Source organism: Pseudonaja textilis, chromosome 1 (assembly GCF_049901715.1).
Source record: "Pseudonaja textilis isolate UNSWEBS1 chromosome 1, rPseTex1.2, whole genome shotgun sequence".
Taxonomy (NCBI): Eukaryota; Metazoa; Chordata; class Lepidosauria; order Squamata; family Elapidae; genus Pseudonaja; species Pseudonaja textilis.
In genome coordinates, this window is record NC_141990.1 from 45,670,632 (window position 1) to 45,691,039 (window position 20,408).

Here is a 20,408-nt window from a genome sequence, read left to right on the forward strand (position 1 = left end):
ACTTCTTGCTCAACAAGAGAAAGTGACTTATAAAGCAATGATGGCTAACACTTGTCCAGATTTAATTAAGGACTCACAAGATCAATAGAAACACATTTTAGACACTGTTCTATTAGCACTCTTCTCTATTTACTTCACAATTGCAATTCTCCCTCACTGGGTAAAGCAGGTTAGCTAAAGATGGAAGGATATTATGTATTCCAGGTTCCTACTTGTTATTAAGAACCAAGCTAAGATGAAACAAAGAGAGAAAGAGCCATTTTTCCAGGAATCTGTTTTATAAAAGTTGTTCAATCAGGCTTTTTGATCCCTAATTATCACTAGCCTTCATGATCTGATATTCTTCTCACTTGAATCCAAGAGCTGCTGTAACATATTGTAAAACCCAGGTTCTGTAAACAAGTTTTTCCAAAGGCATATAATTGGGCAAGATCTCACTTCCAATCCGATGTCTGCTGAAAAGCAGATATGGGCATGATCTTTTAAATACTGCATGAATGACTTTTTGGTTACATACCTGCAGAGAAGAATGAGAAAACGAAGTATTTTTTTTCAGAATTTAGACTCTACCTCATTGATGCATAGGCATTCTGAGATCTAAACAGACATACTTGAAAATTCTCTTTGTACGTTGGATCTAATGCAGAATTCTTTCATTTGATACAGGGATTTCAATTCCCCAAGACACTGATTATCTCTCAAAGGACAAATGCAGCTATCTTTTTTAGGCCATCCAAGCAAGAGGCAGGCAAGAAATAATTATTTGCAGATAGATAATCCTTTCCTTACTGGTAGCAGTATTGTTTCCAGACCTGATGCTTTGGTGCTCTGTGAACTGTTAGCCACAAACTGTTTAGTTCTTTATTTATAATTCACACCCTTGGAGTGACATGTAAGAACAAGAGAGGCTGACAGTAAGAGTTACACTACATTGGGCAAATGTTACCGTCAGAAACAAATCAAGTGCAACAATAACAAAAAGAACCCCTTTTGGGGGGAAACCCCCCACACAATTCCACATTTGGACACTCAGTATAATTTCAGCATGGTTTTAGCAACCATCTGCAGAAAACCTTTATATTGGGTTTTTGACCTTGTGTGCAAAATTCATCTGAAATCACTTGAACAGCACCCTGTAATGTTCAGCATTTCTCTTTTCCTGAGAAGAAATGCCCCATTGCTCAAACCTCTTCAGAGTTGCATCATATTTTGTCTTGCTAATAAAAAAGAAACAGTGAGTAGAACACCTTTCATTTCAAGGGATTTATGTATTTCACAAGAGGTAGAAAGAACAAATTACTACTTGGTTGCTTTTCCCTTCTTCCTGAGAAGCTTTGGACTAATCTATAGTTCAATCTAATACAGCTTTGTCCTTTAGAGATTCTACTTTCCACTCAATACTCCACAAAAAGTGCTCACAATTAGGGGAAGTGTGGTTTAAACATAAACCAACATTTTTTTTAATCATCCTTATCCTATTTTTCCAGGATGTTTTAACTATCTCAACTAAGAGAATATTCTTGAGAAGTTGACCAATTGCAATTAGGTTATATACTGACCATTCATCAAATTAAGGTATTTTCCAATAATGGATTTGGAATATACTTTTTCTCATGGGCAACACATCAGTAAATGTTCTGGAGTGAGGTGCATGCTGAATTGCTGTGTCTCTTGCATCAACAAATATAATAATCTGAATTATTCCCCATGATATTGTTTCATAGGAGTTTCATAAGGGCTATAGTCCCTTTTTAAGGAAAAATAAATTCTGTCCTGAATGTCTCCTCTCCCCACAAGCACTTCTAACAGTGAATTGTCTATGCTTTTCAACACAGACACTCTAAAAGAATGTTCCAGGTTGTCAGCACAAGTGTAGGTACATTTCTGTCTGCAAAAATCTGTCCTTGATTTAATATTTCTATTTCCATCATTATTGTTATTCATAATATGTGAGAAGAAAGGCTGCTAAATATATTTGCTACATATTAAAAACATGATTTAAGTTGCCAGTACTTTAGAACTTTAAATTCCTGGCAATAGATTTCAGTCTGAAACCATGGAAAGCTGCTGCCCACTCAAGTAAATAATTCCATAGACCAATATTCTGACTCAACAAATGCAGCCTCTTTGTCAGCTTTCAAGATTTTCTTCCTTTGCTTTGCATCTTTTGCTGTTATGAGTAATGGAGGGAGGAGGAGGGACATCGTTATGGGAAGCGAGCTGGAGGTGTTACAGAACAGAACTGTATAAGTTGAGGGGGAAGGTTCTTGCTTAGGCTTCTATTCAATGCTATGCACAGCCACAACTCTTTATAAAAATATGTCAAGGTCAACAGACAGAGACCTCACCACCACCTGGAGATGCCCACATGATGCTATACACAACTTTTAATTGGATGAGCCAATTGAACTATTGGGGGTGGGAACATTGGCATCACTTTGTATATGTGATTTACGTGCTCATTTTCTCAGATTCAGAATTCTTTTGTTGCTACCACTTGACTTCCAGTAAAAGATATCTTTTCTCTGATTAATGGAGTCTAAGTATTTCTTTCTTGGATTTTGAATGGAGCACCATCTGATATTATTCTGAATCTCAGATTACCAGCCCACCCAGAGAATTAATAAAAAAATTTCCAAGGGGGTCTGAAAACAATGTCTAATCCAGCCAGTGACCAAGAAGACCTGGGAGCGACTGGAGGACCAGATTTCCTGCTGTTAGAGGCAGCAGGAGAAGCTGACTTGTTAGCAGAATTAAGTCTTGGCAAAAAACCATCTGTAAAACCCAAATGGTCAGCTGGAAGGATCCTGAGGAAAAGCCTCCTCCAGGAGTGACCACTACCCATTGGCGTGGAAGAGAGAAGCCATGGCAAGAGAAGGCAAGAAATATTTTTTTACTAACTCAAGCCCAGCATCTTCTAAATGAAGCTGTTGGAGAAACTCAGACTGATCAAAGGTATGAGGGGGAAGAAGGGGAGGCAGCCCCACTCAGAAGAATCAGAGCAGCCACCTCCATAAATCAACCTGGCCTGGTGCAACAGTCAGCAGCAGCCCAGGGGCCCCCATGGGGGGAGTAATTGTCAGAAGGTGTAGAACTCCAAAGATGCCCCTGTTGGAAGTAAAATATGGGGGAGGGGGATCCCAAGAAGTTAGGATTCTTCCTGGCACAAGTCTGGAGCCATATGGAGTAATATGGAGAAGATTTTTCCTCGGAAGCAGCCAAAGTTAGATGTGTTACCAAGGCTTTTGAGGGAAGAGCTGCAAAGTGGATGGTGACTTTGCATAATGATAATGCCCCCCAGCTGATGAATTATGACCTGTTCATGACTGCGCTGCGGGCCAGGTTTGAAGGCCCACTTGCTGAACATAAGCCCAGAATTGGGATGAAGACCATAAATCAGGGGCGGAGATCAGTGGCCGACTACACCCAGGAAGTTAGAGAGCTGGTGTGTCATATTTGAGGCTGGTCCCAGGGAGTCCTGATAGAAGCTTTTAAAGATGGGTTGAATGAAGATGTTTATCAAAGTTTTATTGCCAGAAGAGACCCCAGTGAGCTGCAGCTGTGATATGTGCTGGCAGCAGAGGTGGAAATTGATCTGACCTGAAAAAGATGTTGGGGGGGCCTTGGTTGGAGCAAGTCCTCCCCCACCAGCCCTCGAGAAACCTTAAAACCTCAAAAGGGAGGGATGGTGGCAAAACGCAAGACCACTGCATGCTTCCGATGTGGGAAGGAAGGTCACTGGGCTGCAGGCTGCGTGCCAAGCTAGAGCCAAAGGGGGTGCCAGGAGGAGGAAGAAAACTAAAAAAAAAACCCAGCAAAGCCTCATGAAACAGCGCTTAAAGCGGAGGAGGTTGTAGAGATCACCCCTCCGAAAGAAGAGGAGCTGGGAACTCCAACCTCTTCTGAAGAGAGTGAATCCGAATCAGAAGACAACTCACTGGTAAGTCCAAACAAGGGCCCTATGACCATTCCAGTGAGATTAAGGGTACCCACGTTGGGAGCCAAAGGGGAAATGTTGGCCTTGTTAGACTCTGGGTGCACAAGGTGCGTGATCAGCTCGGAGGTAGTAGAGAAAATGGGCTTAAGGCTAAAGACTTTAAAAACACCCATAGCCTTTTGCCAACTGGATGGATCGGTAGCTGGGGGCGGCCCTGCACATTTCATAATGGAACCAGCAGAAATGATGATGGGGAAGCATAGAGAGACTTTGTGTTTTATTATGACTCCTGGGATGGAGCGCCCCCTAATACTGGGTTTGCCCTGGCTCTGGAAATGGAACCCCAATGTTGACTGGAGGAGGGTCTCATTGCACATACGTACTGACCAACCCCCAGGAGGAGAGGGACAATCTCAACCGAAACCCGAGAATCCCACAGAGCTGGCCTCCACTGGCACCGAGAATCTGAGGGGGGAGGAGAAAATTCCAGAGGAATATTGGGACTTAAAGGAGGTAATCAGTGAGAAGGCCTCAGACAAGCTCCTGCCCATCACTCAACAGATTTCAGTATTGAAATTTTACCAGGGGTGAAACTCCCAAAACCGAAACTGTACTCAATGACACCGCAGGAGCTAGAAGAGCTGCGGTCATTTATTGATAAAAATTTGGAATGTGGTTTCATCCAACCTGCTAGGCCCCAAGTAGCGGCCCCAGTATTGTTCCATGAGAAGAAAGATGGCTCTCTGCATTTATGTGTTGACTATAGGAACCTCAACGCCATTTCGGTGTAGAACGTGTACCCCCTCCCCTTGATTAAGGATATGTTGGCCCACTTGGCCAAAGGGAAAAAATTTACAAAACTTGACCTGAGAGAAGCATACTACCAAATTCGAATTAAGGAAGGGGATGAATGGAAAACTGCTTTTAACTGCCCAATGGGCTGTTTCCAATTCAATGTTCTTCTGTTTGGCCTACAGGGGGCCCCTGCAGTATTCATGCAAATGATCAATCAGGTGTTGCATGAACATTTATGCAAGAGGGTGTTGGTTTATCTTGATGATATTCTTATCTACACGGAGACTCATGATGAACATGTGAAACTAGTGCAGTCAGTTCTGGAAAAACTTCAAGCTGCTGAACTGTACGCAAAGTTGTCCAACTGTGAATTCCACCAGGAAAAAATTGACTATTTAGGCTATCGCATATCACATGATGGCATAGAAATGGATCTGGGGAAAGTTCATGCCGTTTTGGAATGGGCCCCTCCCTGCACCAGGAAACAAAGTTTCTTGGGATTTGCTAATTTTTACCGTCAATTTATCCCTGCTTTTGCGATGATTGCAATGCCTATCACAAATCTCCTAAAAACCAAAGGGGAGGTGAAGCCGAAGCCTAGTAAACCACTGGAGTGGTCCATGGAGTGCCAAGCTGCTTTTGAGAAGCTGAAACGACTGTTTGCTGCTGAACCAGTATTCAAGCACCCGGACATGGATGCTCCTTTTGTAATCCAAGCCTGTGCAAGTGACGTAGCAGTCGGGGCAGTGTTACTACAAGCAAATGAGACAGGGACTCTGCAACCATGTGCATATACTTCCCATAAACTAACTGAAACTGAAAGAAGATGGGCCGTCTGGGAAAAAGAAGCTTTTGCAGTTTGCTGGGTTCTGTTAACCTGGAGGCATTTCCTAGAAGGGGCAAAACACCCATTTGAGGTGTGGATGGATCATAAAAATTTGGAGGCTTTGAAAATGACTCGGAAGCTGTCTCCCAAGCAAGTTCACTTGGTGCAGTACTTGAAATGCTGTAATTTTTCATTGAAGTACATTCCAGGGGGGAAGAACTTCATGGCGGATGCTTTATCTAGATTACCTCACTATAATAGTGCTCGCCAGGAAATGGTATGGCCTATTGTCCCAACCAAACAGTTGGCGACTCCAGTGGTTACCAAAGCCCAGAAAAAGAAGGAAGTTGATTTATCAAATGATTTATCTTCACAATTAAAAGAGGCTCTAAAACTTGATGATTGGTTCCTAGCTCACTCAAATAACTATACGGTTAGAGATGGATTGGCATGGGTGGGAGCCAAATTATACGTGCCAGCAAAACCGAGAAACCAAATATTACAGCAAGCTGATGACTCTAAAGCTGCTGAACATTTTGGATTCGTGAAGATCTTACACTTGGTTAAAAGGCAATTTTGGAGGCCTACCTTGAAAAAGGACATTGAGATTTATGTGGCTAGCTGTCCTATCTGTGCCTCAGCCAAACGGCCTGCTGGTTTACCAGGACTACAAAATGTGGCTCGACCAACTGCTCCATGGAAGGAAATCTGTATGGATTTTATAGTGGAATTACCTGAAAGTGGGGGAAATACAGTTATTTGGGTAGTAACAGATTTGTTTTCCAAACAGGTACATTTCATACCTTGTGCAAAAATCCCACTGTGAAAATGTTGGCTAAACTGTTTATTTTGCATATCTACAGGTTACATGGAGTTCCTGAACGCATAATCTCAGACGGGGTGTCTAGTTTACCTCAAACTTTTGGAAGGTGTTCCTGAAGTTATTGGGCTCTGCCCAGGGCTTAAGCTCTGCCCACCACCTACAAACCAATGGGGCTTGTGAGAGAACTAACTTGGTATTGGAACAGTATCTTAGATGTTATATAAATTATCAGCAAGATGATTGGGCTGACCTACTGCCATTTGCTGAGGTGGCATATAACAATTCGGTACATAGTAGTACTGGCTTTACTCCATTTAAAGTGGAGGACAAGACTTTGTACCCATACCCAAGCTTCCACATGAGAAACCTAACATTCAGTCATTAGATGAATGGATAATACAGGTCCAGCTTACCTGGCCGGTTACCTGTAAAGCATTAGATGATGCTCATCAAGCCCATAAAAAATTTGCAGACAAAAAGAGAACTCCACAAAAACCATATCAAGTTGGTGACAAGGTCTTTCTATCCACCAGATATTTGCAGACCACACAAAAGTCAAAAAAGCTTGGACCTACGAATGTTGGATCTTTCCCCAATTGAACGAATTGTGAATCCTGAGGCAGTCCAACTGAAATTACCTAAAACCCTCTGACGGATCCACCCTGTCTGCCATGTTAGTTTATTAAAACCTGAACATACCCCCGACTTGAGACCAACTCAGGTCGATCCCACGTGCCATTGCTAATTGAAGGTGAACAACATTTTGAAGTTAAAGAAATTTTGGATTCTCAAAAACAAAGGGGTTGACTCCAATATTTGGCTGTTTGGAAACATTTTCCTCCTTCCCAGTCCGAATGGGTGAATGAGAAGGATGTTAGAGCTCCTAAGCTTGTCAAGGCATTCCGTACTAAATATCCTGATAAACCCTAAAATATAGTATTATGGTATATATTTTCTGTTATTTTCTATCTTTTATAGGACTAACGCCTCTTTTGCAGGAGGGCCGAATGTCAGCCTTCAAGATTTTCTTCCTTTGCTTTGCATCTTTTGGCTGTCATAAGTAATGGGGGGAGGAGGGGGGACATGGTTATAGGAAGCAAGCAGAACTGTATAAGTTGGGGGGGAAGGTTCTTGCTTAGGCTTCGATCCTATGCTATGCGCAGCCGCAACTCTTTATAAAAATATGTCAAGGTCAATGGACAAAGACCTCATCACCACTTGGAGATGCCCACATGACACTATACTTCTTCTTCTTCTTCTTCTTCTTTTTCTTCAGCGTTTGTCTCGCGCTCGGGCGAGGTCCGCTAATGTCCTTGAGTACTGCTTCCACACCTCTCTGTCTGCCACGTATGTCGGGTCTGCCTTCGCGATCTCTAGATCGGCCTTGATCGTGTCCATCCAGCGTTGCTTAGGTCTACCACGCGGTCTCACTCCTCCGACAGTCACCTTCATTGCAGATTTGATGATGGATTCTTCCTTGGCGCGGCTCACGTGGCCGAACCATCGTAGCCGGGACTGCCTCATGACCGTGGGGATGGGCACGACGTTGAACCGTCTACGCACTTCTTCGTTCTTAACGCGATCGAGTAGGGTGAGGCCTACCGACCATCGGAGCATTCGCATCTCCATTATCTGGAGTCTGCTTTCGACTTCTTTGGTCGTCGGCCAGCACTCTGCGCCATATATGGCCACGGGGCGCACCACAGAGTTATAGATTTTCGCCTTCAGGCGCATCGGCATCTTCTTGTCACAGAGGACGCCCGTGACGGACTTCCATTTGCCCCACGCTGCGTTGATCCTGGCTGCCACCTCAGTTTGTAGTAGGCCTTCTTCCCCAAGAGTAGTTCCCAGGTACTTGAAGGTGGAGGCGCGCGGTAGCTCCTGCCCGTTCACGTGGATGGAGCCTGTCATTTCATTGTCAGTGGTCAGGTATTCGGACTTCTTTAGGTTCAGCCGGAGCCCGAACTGCTCGAGGCGGTCGTGCCACTGTTGGACTAGGTGCTCGAGTTCAGCCTTGCACAGGTTGGCCAGGAACACATCATCGGCGTAGAGCAGCGTCCATGGGGCGGGCGTGTACAGGTCGTGTGTAATTGTGTCCATCACCAGAATGAACAGCAGTGGTGAGAGAGCAGAGCCCTGGTGTACGCCGACGGTGATATTAAACTCCTCTGATATCCCAGCTGCCACTTTTACGCGGCTTTTGTGACATCTGTATAGGAGTTGGACCCATTGTACGAGCAGCTCAGGCACGCCGTGATCTCGCAGTGCGTACCAGATGAGATCGTGCGGGACTCGGTCGAAGGCCTTTTCCAAGTCCAGGAAGGCGGTGTGGAGCGGGATTTTCTTCTCTCTGTGAGCCTCCATCAGCATCCGCACACCGAAGATGGCGTCGGTGGTGCCGCAGTTCTTGATGAATCCGGCCTGGTTGACGCTGATGTCGACGATGTCCCGAATGCGCTTATCAAGGACGCGTTCGAAGATTTTCATAGTGTGTGACAGTAACCTGACCGGTCTGTAGTTGGAGCAGTCCGCTGGGCTGCCCTTTCCCTTCCAGATCGGAACAGTAGTGCTGCGGTACCAGTCGTGTGGTGCTTTTCCCGTGGAGACGATGTTGTTGAACAGCTCGCACAGCCACAATGCCGAGCCCGGTAGTGCCTTTTTCCAGAAGTCGGCAGGGATGTCGTCTGGTCCTGTTGCCTTACCGTTTTTCATGGCCTTGATGGCGTCGGTGACCTCGCTGGCATAAATGCCTGAGACTGGGCCTTCAACTGGGTCACCTCGCGGGGTTCGTGGGTGTGGGAACTCCTCGGTGGAGATCTTCTCGAAGTATTGCCGCCACCTCTCGGCAGCATCTCTGGGGTTGACGATCAAATTTCCCCTTTCGTCGTTGATCCCATGAAACTGGTCAATGTCCAGGGTCTTCCTGTGTCTGCTTTTAGCTAGGCGGTAGATCTCATTCTCGCCTTCTCGCGTGTTCAGCTTCTCGTAGATGTCATCGTAGTGGGAGCTTCTGGCTGTCGCTACTGCTTTCTTGGCTGCCTTTTTGGCCGCCTTGTATTCGCAGAGCTTTTCGCTGGTCTTGTCCTGAAGAAAGGCCTTGTAAAGCCGTTTCTTCAGGTGTACGGCATCTTGTACTTCCGGTGTCCAGAGCCATGTATCTCGTTCGATGCGTCTCCGTCCTGGCTTGGTGCAACCAAGCTGTTGGCAGCCGGCACATGACACTATACACAACTTTTAATTGGATGAGCCAATTGAACTATTGGGGTGGGAACGTTGCCATCACTTTGTATATGTGATTTATGCACTCATTTTCTCAGATTCAGAATTCTTTTGTTGCTACCACTTGACTTCCAGTAAAAAATATCTTTTCTCTAATTAATGGAGTCTTAGTATTTTTTTTCTTGGATTTTGAATGGAGCACCATCTGACACTCTTAAACACTTATATTTTAAAATCAAGTTCCAAGTTTCATGACTTACATAAACTTGATTTTGCCTCAAATACAAACTAATTGATCAAAACCCAATTTAGAATGTTCATTCTATTTAATCTCAAAAATATCTTCAAAATACTTTAATCTGGGTGCTGAAGGACTCTTTCCTGGATGAACTGAACTTCAGTCACCAGAATTGTAGCTGATGTTTACTTCTAGAGGTATAAACCAGAATTTTTAAATCATTGTTGCTGAATAAGCCATATGGCCTAGTTTACCCATCCTGCTAAGACACAATGGGTCTATTCATGCATCATTTTATTTATTGATTCAATTTGTATAGTCAATTGTGCTATATTAATACCAACCAAAACTCACTACTGTGTGAAACTGGTCTATATTCCTTCCAAAAATTGAGTTTTTCACAGCCACTATACATTGTACCTTTTAAAAGTCATACCTAATACAATGTAATATAACATTATTTATTTATTTCAGATATTAGGTAGCATCAACATCACCTTCTACAAAATCCTTAGCACAAACTGGGAAATATTCCTTTAAAAAAAACCCTATTAAGTCAGTGGCACTTTTAGTCTTGATTATCTGGCAAGCAAGCCCCCTTTTTCCATTCTTAATTTACCCTCAAAAAAGCAGCAGGTTTCAGAACAACCCCTCTCTGAAAAAAAGCACAACAAGAAAAAAAAAATTACATGGCTCTTGTCAGAGACAAGAATTTAATTAGATGTAATTCAAATCTTAATGAGGTTAATTGCAGCATGCCAGCATCAACAATTAACTCAGAGCTGCCAACCCTGTGCATCCAACAGTTGCAATGCTTACAATTAACTGCACGCTGCTTTCAATCCTCCGGCAAAACCCAGGAAAGATCAAACACTTTTCTCCAATAATTAGGCAGGGTCAGCAAAGTCAAGAAAGTCTGGTAAGTTAAAAGCAAGAAAGAGAAAAAGATGAGAGAAAAGTGGCCAGGTTGACAACCTGAGATGAAAATGCCAGCAACAAAATAGCCAATTTTATTTCCTTCCTTCCTTCCTTCCTGCCTGCCTGCCTGCCTGCCTGCCTGCCTGCCTGTCTTGTATGGGTACAAGTTCCTACTTTCATCTGTAAACTTCCTCCCTAAACTCATCCTTTTTGCCTTTGAAACTCAAGACCAGTGTTTCCCAGCCCATCGATATTTTGGTCTCACCTGGATCCCACAACTAACAAAACTAGGCCTGATCTTTGTACTGCAATCTCTTTCTCAGCCTGGCCCTGTACTTTTGACAGCTGGCAGGTATCAGTTCCTGAAACCTGAGCATCTCACTACCAACCCTTGGCAGTTCTATCAACAGTATTATTAATATCAGAGTAATAGCCAAGCCTGATATTCTTCTTCTTCTCCACCTGAGATTCATTAAATGCACAGCTGGGCCCTGGACCACAATCTGGACAAGTCAAAACTTGGGAAACTGAAATTAAAATTAAACAGCAACCAGTAGCAGGTAGAAAATCAGAACTAAAGCTTAAAACAAGTCACAATTCCAGCACAAAATGTCAAAGAAGACTCTGGTGCAAAATAATAAACTTTTTATCCTAAAGGACTAGTAGCCACCCCATGTATGGAATCTGAAATATTATTTGCTAAGAATCTGTACATAGTCCTTTATTCTTCTCTGAAAAGATGTAGTTTTCCCCTTCATCAGACAAAGGGCTATTCAGCAGTTCTTACCATGGATGGATGGTCTTTATTTGAAAATAAAGTTATGGGTAAAGAGATTGTGCATAGGACTGCAGTATGGAGGTAGTACAACCCATCATTTTCCTGCTTCACAATCCCAGGGAAAATTACCCCCTCCCCAGTTTTATGCTTCCACAGGGAAACTTCCATTCATACTTGATAGGTATTCAGGCTTGTATCTCACTATGGACATTCAGGACTTTGAGAAGATGAGAAAAAAATCTGCAGCTTCAGTCCTTCCAGCTATTCTTATTTTAGTTCAACATTTCAGATGCATGTTTTTTTCACTTGAGACCAATTTTCTTATACCTCCATTCTGAAGCAGGGAGAAAATCTACATTCTTTCCATTTCAGCCTTTGCAAGTAGAAGCCTGATAAATGACTTGCCTCCCCAGTTTATTTTTCCAGTGGAAAAACTTAAGAGACTTAATAAAAAGTTTCTATGTAGTAATATATCTAAGTAGACATTAGGTTACTGCAAAAGCAAGATTAGTACTACAGGTTAGTACTAATGCAAAACAAAAACAAAAACAACCTAGCTCTCTAGAGAAGGCCTAAGCTAGCAAGGATGGAAAGAAGGAGAAGACTACAAGCAGTTACAGTAGCTATAGGTTGGGAACAGATCGCTGTGAAGAAAATATATCCATGTGATTGCTAAATCAACACTAACCTGATGTTACATAATCACTCATATTAATAAGTCTGTATAATGAATGGGTTCAGTAATCTCCACATATGAATCCAGAAATGTTTTATAACGATCACACATGGAATACTGCATCCAGTTTTGGTTGCCGTAACGTAAAAAAGATGTTGCAACTCTAGCAAGAGTGCAGGGAAGAGCAACAAAGATGATTAGGGGACTGCAGAGTATAACGTATAAAGAATGGTTGCTGGAATGGGGTATGCCTAGTTTAATGAAAAGAAGGATTAAGGGTGACACGATAGCAGTCCTCCAATATCTCAGGGGCTGCCACAAAGAAGAAGGGGTCAATCTATTCTCCAAAGCACCTGAGCGCAGGACGAGAATCAATGGATGGAAACTAATCGAGGAGAGAAGCCTAGAACTAAGGAGAATTTTCCTGAAAGTTAGAACAATTAGTCAGTGGAAACTTCCAGAAGTTGTGAATGCTCCAACGCTGGAAGTTTTTAAGAAAAGATTGGACAACCGTTTGTCTGAAATGTTTATAGGGTTTCCTGCCTGAACAGGGTCCCTTTCAACTCTGTTATTCTGTTAAACCATGATTTATGTTTTAGAGTGTTGTATTAATTCAGTAACAGTGTTTTATTTAATAAATCATAATTAAAATAGATATGGCTGAGCACAATGAATAAATCCATTAATAATTTCATTAACATTAGCCACGGTTATTTACTCTACTATGCTGCACATGTCATTTTGTTCAGCAGAATTTATTATTATAAAAGAAAGCATAGGATTGTACCTTAGGCTGGAGTCACAATCATTCCTTCACTCAAAAGTCCTGCTCACTCACTGCAACTGCATGATCTTATAGACTGGCAAAACATAATTAAGATTTTCCCAAAGTTAATGCCGCTTTAATTTTCTTCTTTCTGCTTCTTGTTCTCTTATAGAGATACTGAATGAGTCTAACTAGACTTAAGTTTTGTCATTCACTATTATTTGCCCCTTTCTTCAGTACTAACAATATATGGATATATTATATGAATTCAGGCAGAGAAATTAGGTACTTTATACCTGAAAAGGTGTGGGGATGAATTTTGTATTACCTGATTGTTGTTCCAGAAAAATTCCTTGCTTCAGCAACAAAAGAAAAGCAGAATAAAATATTTTCAAGTAGCATCATTTATTTTTCATTCATCTCTTTGCTTTATCCATTATATAGGGGTGGAAAATATGAAATATCTTATCCCTCTACCATTTTAGAACTCTGGGAGAAAAGGTACCATCCATATCTCTGGGGGAATAGGCAGGGACCATTATAGAGAAGTCACTCTTCCTTGGTCCCATAAAATGACAACATTTAATAAAGAGGACTTGAAGCACATCTACCTTGTCTGAATGTATTGGGCAGCCAGAAATCATTGGACATAGGCAATTTCTCAGGTATCCAGGCCTTATGCCATGCAGAGCTTTAAAGGTAATGACAAGCATTTTGACTCACTGCACATATGGAAGCCAATTGGCAACCAGCCCAGCTCATGTAGTGACACATGGACATACCAGGAAGCTGTCTGTATTTTGTACATTGGGATGCTCTTCAAGGAAAGTTCCATCTAGAGTGCACAGCAATATTCCAATCAAGAGGTGACCAGTGCATAAGCAATTATCTATAGGGTCTCCTGGTTGAGGAAAGGACACAGCTGGTGCAGAAGAGGAACCTGTACAAAAAACTTCCTGGCCACAGCTGCCACCTACTCTCCCAGCAGAAGCTGCAAAGGAATTTCAAAGTGCCTACCAGTTTTAAATGGAGAAGTGTTACTCCATCCAAGATCAACAATGAAAACAACCCTGATTGAAGGGTGGGCGTGGGATACAGCCACTCAATCTTATCAGGATGGAGCCAAAGTCTATTCTGCTGCATCCAGACCCAAACAACTACTGAGGTAGGAAGCAAACCACTGCAACACAGTGCATCCCACTCCCAACCACTGCAGCTAGTCCAGGAGAACATCATGGTCAATGATATTGAAAGCCATCAAGAAATCATGGAGCCCCAACTCCACCCTCATCCTAGCTCTGGTAAAATTCATCTACAAGTACAACCAATGTACCTAAAGTTGAAAAGTTAGTCCTTTTTGGCTGTTGCATTCTTTCTTCTAAACTGTAATATTTGAACAAATATTCATTTCTCTGTTGGTCTCCCATTTTTACTTTGATGGTGAACAATTTAAGATAAATATGAGATGAAACACATAAGTAACTGGGAAAGTAAGATAAACCATATAGACCTCAGTTATTCTGAATGAATATTAAAAATGCAATCTGCTTACTTTTTGCCTTGGATGGAAGGCCCACTGTATTCAATACTATCAAAAAGGTATGCATTCAAGTACAGTCTCTCATTTCTCCTGTTTCAATGGAATATCGGCAAGATATTGAGTGGACTGAAGGATTTGGGATTTTTAGGGCAATTGCTGACTCTGTAAAAGCACTGTGAAGTAGATATAAGTCTCAGTGCTATTGCTATTGTTATTTTTCTGTAACTGAAGTAAGAAAAGACTTCAGTTACAGAAAAATCCCCAGTTTACTCAATATCTTTATTTAATTAAGTGATATAAAAAGTTAACATCACAAAAAGAATGTATCATTCTAAGAAATCACAGCCTTCTGAGATTGTATACATTGCATACAATCAATGGTAGCAGTACTACACAACGCACCTGATCTAGCCAAATATACCAAAATTGAAATATCCTGAATCATGGACCTCATCAATCTCTGCTTCACTACCTACCTACTTTCAGTTTGATGGACAAATATAACAACAAATCAGAAGAATACCCATGGTATCACCACTTGTAAGTATTATAGTGGGTAGTAGGTAGAGTAGGTAGAATCTAAAAACTATATCACCTACACTTATACAACCAAAAATATTGATCTGGTATTAGAACAACTAGGCAAGACATATAAAACAATAGACAGCATCTTCAAAGGAATAAAATTTACAAGGGAAGAGATGAAGAACACCACACTAATCTTCCTGGGTATCTTAATCAGCAGAAGAAACAATGATTAATACAAGTCTATGAAAAACAACCCATACAACCAAGTGTTCCATTATGAAAGTAACAATCCAACCTCCCATAAGAGGTGATTTTAAGAATATTACTCAGATGTTCATTACCCAGAGTCCTCTGAGGGAGATGGGTGGTTAAGAAGTATAAAATATAATAAAATAAATCAATAAATTGCACTGCAGCATCCAGATCATCTATTCAACCTCTTCCAACAAAAATGACTCTTTTAAATGACTCTTTTAAATGACCCATGCAATTTTATCAAAAAAATTCTGTGCATTCAACCCACTATAGCACAATCAACCAATCCTATGAAAAGAATAATACCACCATACATCAAAAATGTCTCAGAAACAACCAACAGCCTATTACAATCACACAGCATCAGCATAGCACACAAAACTGTAGCCATCCAAAATACATTTAGTAAACTAAAAGACCAAATTGCTAAAGAAAAAAAGAGTCATTTACAGCGTACAGCCACTATGTAGGACAGACAGGCAGAAAAGCAGCAGAGCACATCCATGAACACCAACTAGCAGTCAGAAGACATAATGAAAGGCTCCTTAATTTCATAACACATGCACAGATTAAACTGCAATTTCAGTTGGGAAATCATGAGAATCTTAGGCCAACCTAAATCCAAATTGCTTGGATTTGGGGAATTCCAAGAAACTTGGCGTTCAGATAAATCAATCCTCAACAGACACAGAGAGATAAGCTGTATTTATTTGCCATTTCAAAAAGACAATAAAAAAGCTAACAAGGAAACAAAAAACCCAGAATGTATTATCTCCAGCAGCAACTTCCAGATTAGCAGGAATTAACAACACTAGAACAAATAATCAAGCAGAGAACAATACCCCAATCAAGGAACTACCAAAGAGAAACCACATCCCTATCAACATAGGCAGTGCCAGCTACTGTATATAAATAGGGAGCAAAACCCACAATCACTAATACTAATGATGTTACCTAGTTGAGTAATGAAACATCTGCAAGCAAACAATCAAATTCTGGAGGGCACTAAGGACTCCATTGTATAAAAATGTATTCAACTTTAGTAAAAAATTTCTAAGAAATGATAATACAGCACTACATAAGCTGGTCAGTTCTCTGTCAAGTTTCCTAAAACTTTCATAAAATATTGGAACCAATACAGCCTTCAACCCAAAAATCCATACAGCATTATAGGACAGATATGCCTACTACAGATTCAAGTTAAGCACTTTTAGTTTCAGTGATCTAGAAATTTTCTACAAGTTTTTTTTATTCTGCTCCAGTACTGAAGCATCTCAAGCATTAAATTAATTTTCAGCATAAATTCTTTCATGATGCCTCTAGCATTATCTGCTAATACCCCCTTTCCTCTCTCAGTGAGTCATGAGCTTCATTTTTCAAAGTAGCTTATGCAGATAGGCTACTACTGCATTTGCAATGAATGAGAGAAAAATACTTAAATATTTTTTTACACACTACTGTTTTGCACATTAGACAAAGGGAACTTGTTTTCACAGTGGAATGTCACAATTTCCATTCATTACAATTATTCCCTTCATATTCCTCCCAACCATCAAAATGTATCCATAACAGATGATACATTATGCAGGTTATTCTGGCCACACGTACTAAATGCTTTGAAGTTTTTGATTAAGTTTTATGCCCATTTATTTAAGTTCTATTAAAAAAACCATGAATAATATACAAAGATGTATATATTATTAGTTAAGTGCCTTGATTCCATTGGAAATATTTTATGTGATATTATTGTATTTGATTTTCTGCTAGATGGATTAAAAATTGCAGAATCTTCCCTGAACAAAAACATCTGCACAAACAACAAAACCTCACTGGGCTCCAGTGAATTATTTGAGAGTCGTGTTATTTTTCTTGTCAATGCTGATTAAAAGACTGGAGTTGATACTGTAAGGAGTTGTCAGGCACAGAACACTGCTACAGAAAATTGAAAAGGTCAGGATAATTATGAATTAAAGTAATCACACTTAACTGAGACAGATGTGTGCCTTGTTGTTTTATATATGGCACTATTTGTTGAACAGACTATTGGAGGGGTGTCAAACTCGATTTCATTGAGGGCCGCATCAGGATTGTGTTTGACTTCAGGGGAATGGGGTGGGCGTGTCTAAGGTGGGCATGGCCAGCTCAACATCACTTGTGTTGGGGGTACCTGCGGTGGTCCGAGTACTCTGTCAGAGAAAACGGGTTCCTGAGCTCCATTTTTGGCTGCGACGGCTCCTGCAACCCTCTGCCAGTGAAAATGGAGCTCGCATGCGGCCCTCCTGAGCTCCATTTTCACTGGCAAAGGCACTATGGGCCAACAGGGCGTCCCTGTGGGCCAGAACTAAGCACCCCGCAGGTCAGATTCGGTCCCCGAGCCTTGAGTTTGACACCCCTGGACTATTGCATACGTCCTAGGGCACAATACAGGAACCAACAGGCCAGAATTTCTACTGCAACCACAGTCTGTTTTAACAGGACAATTTGGGCATTTGTATTTAATATTTTAAATGAAAAATGCTCCCTTCTGGGCACACATTTCCACCATCATTATCATTTCAAATAAGATAATATACAAGTGCACTAAATATTTACACTTATAGATTTGTTTAAGAATATTTAAGATTTACTGTAAATTAATGCCAGTAAATTAAGACTGTCCCAATTCATTTAGAAATCACTCCAATTAAAATGTTTGATAGCCACAAAAGCCTCTCTATCCTTGCCAGTATAACCTCAATTAATAAATTTACTTTTTTTTCAGGAAACGTCATATAGTACGTGTCTGAGGAGGTTGCTTCATGGTATATAATGAGCCTTCAGTGCCATCATGGGCATGATTAATTCTAATATCTATCCGCCAGACCTTTTTATCATATAAAGCCATATTTCTTGCTATTTCAGCAGGAAATAAATGCTGTTGGAAAGTGGTTACTAGAATTAATTCTATTCCAAAGTCAACTTACCCTTGTTTCAATCTTCCCTCTCACTATTTGCTGAATGCTTACTAGATTCACATTCTATGTAATCAGCTATCAGCCTGCCACATGGTAGGTTGCAGTTGCAAAACATAAACAAATTATCTGTTGTTTTTTTCTTGATCGTCATCTTTATATAAAGATTATAAAATTGGACCATTCTGTATTGGCCCTAGAGCTCTCCAAAATGCATTGCAGCTTCCTGTGGTGGGTGCCTATTTGACTGACCCACCCTAGGAAGCTGCAATGCAGTTTCAGAGGAAGCTTGGGTTTTTTTTTCCTGAAACTCTGCTATACAGCCCAGTCTTGTCACAGCTTGGAATGAACAGGTGACAAAGCAGGTGACTGAAGAAATGAATTGTTCCTCATTACTCTCCTCTTGGTTGCAAAAGACGGTGCATTCATTATGCAGCCAAATAAAATATTGATGTTTAACTTTTCCTTGTTTGTTACAAAAATATCTTGGGGAGCGGATTCTGATTTATCATGAAGAGCTGATAGTGGAAAAAAAAAAGATGAATAATCATTCCTTCATCTTACTGAAGTGAATAAGATCCTGGGGTAAGGAAAAGGGAAAATTTAAATCTTTCCTATAACTTCAATGTCTTGTTATTCCAGGGGATTCCCCCAGCAGACCTAGGGGAGCGGACTAGAACTGTGAACAGTTAGCCAAGGTTACATAAAATCATACATTTTGAAAGACTAAGTTAAGAATTAATACATTGATACTTACAGCCAATCATCATCATAGCAACAGCAAAGATCTTCTCTCCATCTGTCGTAGGTGCAATGTTCCCAAATCCAACACTGGTCAGACTAGTCATTGTAAAGTATAATGAAGAGATATAAACAGAATCCTTGCTTGGTCCGCCTTCCCATTTTCCAGTTGTTGTGTTCAATTGATAGGGCGATCCTATGGATTCCCCTAGCTGGTAGAGCCAGCTTTCATTTCGAATTGTGTTTTTATCCTCATTGATAACTTCATAGTCCCCAATACTGTACCAAATGCAGGCCAGCCAATGGGCTGCAAGGCCAAAAACACACACCAAAAGAACCAAGACAGCTGCTCCATATTCAATATAGTGATCCAATTTTCGAGCCACACGACCCAGTCGAAGCAGCCTGACTACTTTAAGGGAACTGAACAGACTACTGATGCCCTAAAAGAACAAAGCAAAACAACCCATTAGTATTTAATATTATTTTATAATTTACTATTTTTGTGAAGAATAAGTGGGCTACATATTTACATAGGTTCAAAGTCCCATTACAGTTGCAAAATTAAATTTATGGAGATCAAATAAGTAATTTACCTAAAGTCAGCTTTATCCTTGATACATCCTATAAGTGAGAAGGATGAAGAGTTAGATCCCAAATGTCAGAAAATTAGATTGTTTAGGGAATTACGACATCTGACATGACTTAATTTCTTTGGCAATTAAATGGTTTCAGTTGTTTCAGCAGAACTTAAAAAGAATGTTTAGTTTGGATTGGAACACAAGATGCTGAACAATTATACAGTTATGTAGTCAATGTTGTTCTACAAATCATGGAGTTATCCTCGTATTAGATCTCCTATGTACCTTTTCAATTTTGAAAACATCCTAAAATATCCTAACAACAAAAGTTTTAAGTATTTATTTAATAAGACATTTCTTTGATCACTCTATCATAAAAATATTCCTCAATTTCTCTTAGAAATAGTTTTGAACAAAAACTATGCATTTGATTTCACTGAATCAAATAATTAAAGTGCATTTGATTTCACTGAATCAAATAATTCCATAATAAAAGTTACTAATAATACATTACCCTTCTGCAACCTAGTATACCTGTAATGTTCCAGCTACTTTGCATAAGTCTCAGTATTTCTAAGCAGCACTTTCACTGTACATACAAACTGTTGGTTGATGCCAGAAGAAATCTGAAGAAATCTGCTTTATAGCCTTATAATCAATAATTTGTACATTAAAGGAAGACAATGCCATTTGGACTAATTGAAATTACTTCCGCACCATATTTCAAAACTCAATATACTTCTGCCAAACAAACAAGAACCTAACAATTTCAATTAAATGATTAAAGCAAGCTTAACAAAAGGAACAACAAATTAAGTATATAAAGTAGTTTCAGT

General features: G+C 40.6%; 1 protein-coding gene across 1 annotated transcript in view; it reads right to left on the minus strand.

Moving 5' to 3' along the window:
- The window catches only part of KCNH1 (potassium voltage-gated channel subfamily H member 1), a 136,809-nt gene that overhangs the window by 41,511 nt on the left and 74,890 nt on the right, over positions 1-20,408 (minus strand). Inside the window, exon 7 of the mRNA XM_026695383.2 lies at positions 19,008-19,434. Coding sequence (XP_026551168.2) covers positions 19,008-19,434 — 427 coding nt within the window. The remainder of the gene's footprint in view (positions 1-19,007; positions 19,435-20,408) is intronic.